Below are 7,657 nucleotides of genomic sequence, written 5' to 3' on the forward strand. Positions count from 1 at the left end.
GGGGGCGAGGGCGGACGCTTCCTTTTTTTCTGGGATTCGAGCCTCTGCCTACCCAAAGTGTCCCCCCTTTGAACTATTTTTAGATATCCAATTTCGGCTGACGGACCCTTAAATTATTGTAAAGCGCCTTCGGCACCAATATATACTAATTTTCAGGGGGGAAGGCGCGCCGATAAATCGCAATTTTCCGGTAAAAGTTTTCCAAAAAGTGCCTAAAAAGTGCTTTTTGGCCTGTTTTTTTGAAATTTTGCAGTTATTTTGGCCCCATTTTGAAATTTTTTTAAAAATCTGCCTCCCCTCCCAGTCAAGAAAATCCTAGATCCGCCCCTGTATGTATATATTTATGTATATATGTATGCGTGATTGAGTGTGTATGTGTTTTTGGAATGGAGCTGGGGGGGGTCAGAAAAGTACCGACAATTGGTCTTTCAGCCTCCCAATGGTTTGCAAGTCTCAGCTTCATCTGCCGTCTATTCATGGGACTTGGAGGCGCACTTGTCTGGGGTACTGGGATCCCCCTTCTAACTTCAATTGCACCCGAATACGCTGGTCGAGTCACATCGCTCGCTGAGTCGGCGATCGGCTTCGGTTTAGCCATCGGACCCCCTCTCGGCAGTGCCATGTACTCTCTAGGGGGGTATGAGTTGCCCTTTTTGACGTCCGGGGCCATCGAATTGGTTCTGGCACTGCTCGTGTTTTATGCACTACCTAACGGACCAGCGGACGAAGACAACGAAAAAAAATCGTGAGCACTAATTAGTTGAGTTATACAAAAAATCATTTTTGAAAAAAAAGCGTCAATCAAGAAAGAGCAAAATGAACAAATTAAGGGTAGCTCAAAAAACGAACAATAGGACCAAAAATTTTGGACAAGGGGACCAAAAATAAAACTTATGCTTATTCATTGATTGATGGTAATGATCGCGGTCTATGCCTATAAAAGCCAAAAAACTTGCTCATTGTAAGCAAATATTATTTTAGTTTTTCTCGATATTTTAACTTTCGGCATGATCTTTTTTTGACACAGGCCTCCTTATTTAAACCCAGTCGTTTTTACTTACGCGCATTCTTATAAATCCCAGCTGGAATCTAATATTTCTCAAAGTTCTGCGCCTCAAGTTAATTAATTTTAAAAACCCTGATGAATAAATTCTGACGAAATTTTGAATCACAAAAAAACTTTTTGTGGCGGCTTTTCTCATAGTAATTAGTTGAAACCACTATAATTTACCCCAAAATTAGGTTGTTGGATAAAAAAACCGACGGCGACGGTGAAGAAGCGGAACCTATGCTCAAAAAAACTGACGAGTCGTTTCAAAATGAGTCACCAGAAATTCCCAGCACTTTCCGAGCTGCCCTCGACTTCCTGGCAATTCGTGGAATCTGGGTTTACAGCGTATTTCTGATATTGCTTGGTGTACCGCTGGCTCTTTTAGACGTTGCACTCTCTCCGTATCTTCTGGAACAGTTCGACATAGAGGGAGATTTCTCGGGCTGGTATTTCTTGGCAGCAGGTGCTTTTTACGCAGTTTGCTCTCAATTTGTCGGCTGGGCTACTGATAAAGGCATGGTTTTAAAATTTTTATAAAAAAGCAGCCTCCAAAAAAAGAAAACGTGTATTAAGGATAAAGCCGATGGAAATTGATTTAGGTCATGTATGATTAATCAAAGTCGACTCGGGGTGATTGTACACTTACAAACTAATTCTTAATTCCTGCAATGCATTCCTAAGCAATTTTTTCGTACCATACAAGCTATAAACGTTAGTGTATGTTCATAAAAGTGTGGATTTAAAATAAAAATATTATTTATAATGATATTTTGTTTTACTTTTCAATTGTTCTCAAGGATTCGCTGCTCATTCGTTCTTCTGGCTTTCGAATATGCTCATCATTGTCACTGGAATGTACTCTCTTCCACTTTTGATGCCATTTCTGGAAAACAAGTACTACGTAGTGTTTGTTCTGGCTCTCAATGGAATTGCGATGTCTGGCACCTTTGTACCGATATACCTCATTCTACAGGAAATAGCACAGAAGGGAGGCTACTCACATGACCTTGAGAACTTGCAACTAGTGGTCGGGTTCTGGGTGACATTCACCCTGTCAGGTAACTTAGTTGTAACTCTTATCTTTGCCTACTTGATTTTCAAAAGGAACTGATAAAAATTCTGTTTCATACCGGTATAAGCAAAAAATATTAGGCAAAAAAGCAAGTTTTTTGCTGCTCGATTTCTTGAAACGTTGACGCCGCTAAATTTTGGATTATTCAACCAAAAGTGACTTTTAAGAGCTTTTTTGATTTATGTTTTCTTCTTATTTTTGTTTATTTATGAAGCCAAACTGTATTTTTGTTTACTTGTAAGCGGTTTTCCTGTTTTAGATTACATGAACAAATATTCAAAAAATTGCATCGCTCAAAAAAACAAGCAAATTAACGGAATCAGCAACAAAATTGCAGAATCCGAAACAGTTTGTGGAATCCACAAACAAAATTTTTTAGATGTGTCAGTAAAATTACGCTGTCGCGGAATTGGCGGCTGCAAGTGGAGTCAGCTTTCATTTGCAGAATCTGCTTACAGTTTGCGGAGACCGCATACATTTACGGAAACAATGTGAGGAAGAAAGCCCGAAATAGCCTTCATTAAAAGCTGCTGCACAAATTCTTGTTCATATCAAAAATTTAATCCGGCAGTAATTTAAGCACAGAAAACTCATGAACTAAATATGCCTAAAACAGCATGCAAAAAAAATTCAGTGCACACAGTTTTTGGAATAAACTAATGCGTACATAGCTTATAGCTTTTAACAAATTTATCGGACAACGTATTAAATTTCTGAAATAATTCTGCCCTTCAAATTTAAACTACTTTGCAGTTTCGCGTTTTGGAAAGACTTTTTTGCAGTTTCGCGTTTGCTTTTTTGTCGGAGTTTTATGTGTTTGGTTTTGCTCTGAAAAACTACATGTAAAATCGTAATTGGGTGAAAAAATTGTACTGATTTTACACTGCATTTTCGACAGTTTAAAGACAGTTTTGAAAACTCGGTTGCAGTTTTAACGCCATTTGACTGTCTCAAGGTCAGAATTCTTTCAAAAATTTAAGACTTTGTCCGATAAAACTGAAAAAGCTTTAAAAACAAGTTTCAAATGTGCCAACACCAATCGAGTATGTACCATGAATAGTAAGACAAATCAAATTGGGATCCAGCTCAAACAAGCCGGTGAACCAATATAAATTGAGCATTTAGTTGCTGCTCTTATGAATTACGCCCTAGTCGTATCCATGAGAGTTGATAAGGAGGTCTTACAACGAACTCAGCGAAGTTAGAAACATTAACTATGATCCAAAAAAAGTTAATTTTCCGTTCGGGTTCGCCCTTTATATTTGACGTTCAAGGCGCGCTTAGCAAGTAGTCTCTTCGGTCACCTAAAATAGATGTACCCTTTGATTTTTTAGGGTTCGATTTTTGAGAAGGTATCTCAAAAAACACGGTACGAACATAAAGTTTTGTAAGCAAGGCAGATTCTAACTGATCCGTACTATTTGTATTTTCTTTCTCGGATAGTTACAAAGTGTTAACAGAAACAAGACTGCTTGTACCAGGGCGAAGCTCTGAAAGTTCCGACTGCCTTTTACGGTCTATGCAGCAGTAATACTATGAAAAAAATCATAATAAAGTAAAATAGAAAAAAATTAACTTTTGCGACTTTTTTTGTGAAAATCATCCCCCACACGCCATTTAAAGTACAGAGTGATAAATTTCGCTCCCACTAACAAATCAATTATGGCAAATAAGCTTCCTTCAACCAACTTGGAACGATTTCTAAGACTGATTAAATTTCCGCTTGCGAGTTAAAAGCGCGAAGTATATCACGTGTTAATTGTCCCAAATTCGCCAAAATGGCAATCTTTAAACCCCCATAACTTTAATAAAAATGATTACAGGTGAAATATCAAACTTAAGCTCAAGAAACAATTCTACCTTTTGATTGATATACAAAATTCCGTCAAAAAGGCTAATTAAAAAGCCAAAACTAATTTGAAAAAAAAAATAACCCCGAGCACAAATTTTCCGTTTTTTTTTTTTCGTTACGAAAGTCGGAGCATTAAACCTCCTATGGAATGTTTTAGATGCAAAAACGCACTTTTACTTCCTGAACAGTAAAACATCATAGTATTAAGTTGTACGAGTGGTTTTTGATTGTCAGCATATGTGCGTTTAAACGCGAAAATTGATTGACAAACAACAAAACAAGAGAGAAAAAATTAAATCACGATTGAAGAACGTACACTTTCAACAGGCCAAAAATCTGGTTGTAAACTGTAAAAAGATGAGAATTTTCACAGACGAAAGGCAACCTAAAAGAAATCAAACTGATTACAAGACTGCTCGTATCAGGGCGAAGCCCTGAATGTTCCGACTCCCTTTTAGGGTTTATGGAGCAGCAGTAATAACATTAAAAAATTAAAGGAAATAAAATAAAATGAATTTTTTTTTTTAAAATTTGAAATTTTTACTGAAAATCATCCCCCCACACGCCATATAAAGTACAAAAAGAGAGATTTCGTTCCTTGTAACAAATCAATTCAACCAATTTGGAACGATTTAGAGGACTGATTAAATCTCTGCTTACGCGATAATAGCGCGAATTATATCGCTGGTTAATTGTCCCAATTTGGTCAAAATGACAATCTTTAAACCCTCATAACTCTACGAAAAATAATCACAGGTGAAATTTAAGCTCAGGACAACAATACTTTTTGAATGATATAAAAAAATTCCGTCAAAAATGGCTAGTTAAAAAGTCGAAATTTGTCTGAAGAAAAAAAACCCACCCCGAGCACAAATATTCCGTTACTTTCGTATCGAAAGTCGGAACAAAAAGAACACAATCAGAGCACAATCAGCTGATTAAAAGTTGCTTTACCGATGGCTCTTTGAGGTTATTGGAGCCAAGGCGGCTTCTGAAATCTCTGAGGTTGAAGTGAATAGCAATTCATGCACCCCAAAATTATATTTGCTCTGCTTGATTAGATGATAAAAACAAAAACAAAATTTCGACCATTAATCAAAACAAGACTGCTCATATCAGGGCGAAGCCCTGAATGTTCCGACTGCCTTTTGAGGTTTCATGAGCAGTCAGTAATAACAAAAAAAATTAAATATAACAAAATCAGATGAAATTTTTTTTCTTCTAAAAATTGAAATTTTTTCAAATAAAAATCATCCCCCCACACGCCATATAAAGTAGAAAGAATAAATTTCGCTGCTTGTAACAAATCAATTATAGCGAATAAGCTTCTTTCAACCAATTTGAAACGATTTCTAAGACGGATTAATTCTCCGCTTACGCTTTAATAGCGCGAATTATATCGCTGGTTAATTGTCCCAATTTGGTCAAAATGGCAATCTTTAAACCCTCATAACTCTACGAAAAATAATCACAGGTGAAATTTGAGCTCAGGACAACAATACTTTTTGAATGATATAAAAAAATTCCGTCAAAAATGGCTAGTTAAAAAGTCGAAATTTGTCTGAAGAAAAAAAACCCACCCCGAGCACAAATATTCCGTTACTTTCGTATCGAAAGTCGGAACAAAAAGAACACAATCAGAGCACAATCAGCTGATTAAAAATTGCTTTAGCGATGACTCTTCGAGGTTATTGGAGCCAAGGCGGCTTCTGAAATCTCTGATGTTGAAATGAATAGCAATTCATGCACCCCAAAATTATATCTGCTCTGCTTGATTAGATGATAAAAACAAAAACAAAGTTTCGACTATTAATCAAAACAAGACTGCTCGTATCAGGGCGAAGCTCTGAATGTTCCGACTGCCTTTTGAGGTTTCATGAGCAGTCAGTAATAACAAAAAAAATTAAATATAACAAAATCAGATGAAATTTTTTTTCTTCTAAAAATTGAAATTTTTTCAAATAAAAATCATCCCCCCACACGCCATATAAAGTAGAAAGAATAAATTTCGCTGCTTGTAACAAATCAATTATAGCGAATAAGCTTCTTTCAACCAATTTGAAACGATTTCTAAGACGGATTAAATCTCCGCTTACGCTTTAATAGCGCGAATTATATCGCTGGTTAATTGTCCCAATTTGGTCAAAATGGCAATCTTTAAACCCTCATAACTCTACGAAAAATAATCACAGGTGAAATTTGAGCTCAGGACAACAATACTTTTTGAATGATATAAAAAAATTCCGTCAAAAATGGCTAGTTAAAAAGTCGAAATTTGTCTGAAGAAAAAAAACCCACCCCGAGCACAAATATTCCGTTACTTTCGTATCGAAAGTCGGAACAAAAAGAACACAATCAGAGCACAATCAGCTGATTAAAAATTGCTTTACTGATGACTCTTCGAGGTTATTGGAGCCAAGGCGGCTTCTGAAATCTCTGATGTTGAAATGAATAGCAATTCATGCACCCCAAAATTATATCTGCTCTGCTTGATTAGATGATAAAAACAAAAACAAAGTTTCGACTATTAATCAAAACAAGACTGCTCGTATCAGGGCGAAGCTCTGAATGTTCCGACTGCCTTTTGAGGTTTCATGAGCAGTCAGTAATAACAAAAAAAATTAAATATAACAAAATCACATGAAATTTTTTTTCTTCTAAAAATTGAAACTTTTTCAAATAAAAATCATCCCCCCACACGCCATATAAAGTAGAAAGAATAGATTTCGCTCCTTGTAACAAATCAATTATGGGAAATAAGCTTCTTTCAATCAATTTGGAACGATTTTAAGACGGATTAACTCTCCGCTTACGCGTTAATAGCGCGAAATATATCGCGCGTTAATTGTCCCAAATTGGCCAACTGAATCCAAGCCCTCACCTGACCAGAACCACTCCGACACGCCATAACTAGTCCTTCCATTTGAACCAACCCCCCTTTGTTTTTTGCTGTTAAACTTATTTTGTTTCAGCTGGAAGAATTCTGGGCTCAGTTGTGTTCGGTGGTCTCATCTACCCTGCCATCGAATTCGAGATGACATTTCTCTCTGTCTGCGGATGTCTAATAGTAGGCAGTGTCTGTAGCAATGGGTACCTTCTGTTTTCTGGAAACTACAGAAAGATGTACTACACTGAAGAATGACGTCATTGTCTTGAACTTGACTTTTATGAAATTCGATCCAATAATCTTCAAAAATTCCTCCAATAGGCATTAAAGTTTCACCAGAGACCAGGGTCATCTCATAATAGTTTTTTGTATAAATTATAGATTAAAGTGAATGCCTCGATTAACAATTTAAAATTTGGTAACTTCGTTTCTTTCCTTGCATGAATTTATCCTCTTAAAAATTGTTCGAACCGCTTGTGGGTTTCTGGTAGAAAAAGCTTCTTTGTTTTCACAGTTGTCACGTAAAAATTTTTTCTCGAAGCAAAAGGAGTCTTCAAAATCGTCATCGGAGAATTGTTCCCAACGAACCCTTATTTCTGCAGACTCATGTGTTAAATCCACGTGAATTTGTAAATTTTTTGATGCTCAACTTAAACTCCGTTTTGTAAAACTTCTGTTGCTTTGAGTCGGTTTGTTAGAGTCTGTATAGTCTGCTGATTAAAAGCATATCGGCTCGTGTCTCTCGAGACTTTAGTATTGAGAAAATTGCACATTTCAAGATAGAAGAAAACGAGA

General features: G+C 36.4%; 1 protein-coding gene across 1 annotated transcript in view; it reads left to right on the plus strand.

Moving 5' to 3' along the window:
* Positions 1 to 7,254, plus strand: part of LOC134841801 (MFS-type transporter SLC18B1-like) — a 15,441-nt gene extending 8,187 nt beyond the window's left edge. Inside the window, exons 3-6 of the mRNA XM_063857838.1 lie at positions 433 to 745; positions 1,243 to 1,565; positions 1,849 to 2,109; positions 6,948 to 7,254. Of these exons, the coding sequence (XP_063713908.1) occupies positions 433 to 745; positions 1,243 to 1,565; positions 1,849 to 2,109; positions 6,948 to 7,117 (1,067 nt within the window). The 3' untranslated portion in view covers positions 7,118 to 7,254. The remainder of the gene's footprint in view (positions 1 to 432; positions 746 to 1,242; positions 1,566 to 1,848; positions 2,110 to 6,947) is intronic.
* The last annotated feature ends 403 nt before the right edge of the window (positions 7,255 to 7,657 follow it).

This window comes from Symsagittifera roscoffensis, chromosome 3 (genome assembly GCF_963678635.1).
Source record: "Symsagittifera roscoffensis chromosome 3, txSymRosc1.1, whole genome shotgun sequence".
NCBI lineage: Eukaryota > Metazoa > Xenacoelomorpha > Acoela > Convolutidae > Symsagittifera > Symsagittifera roscoffensis.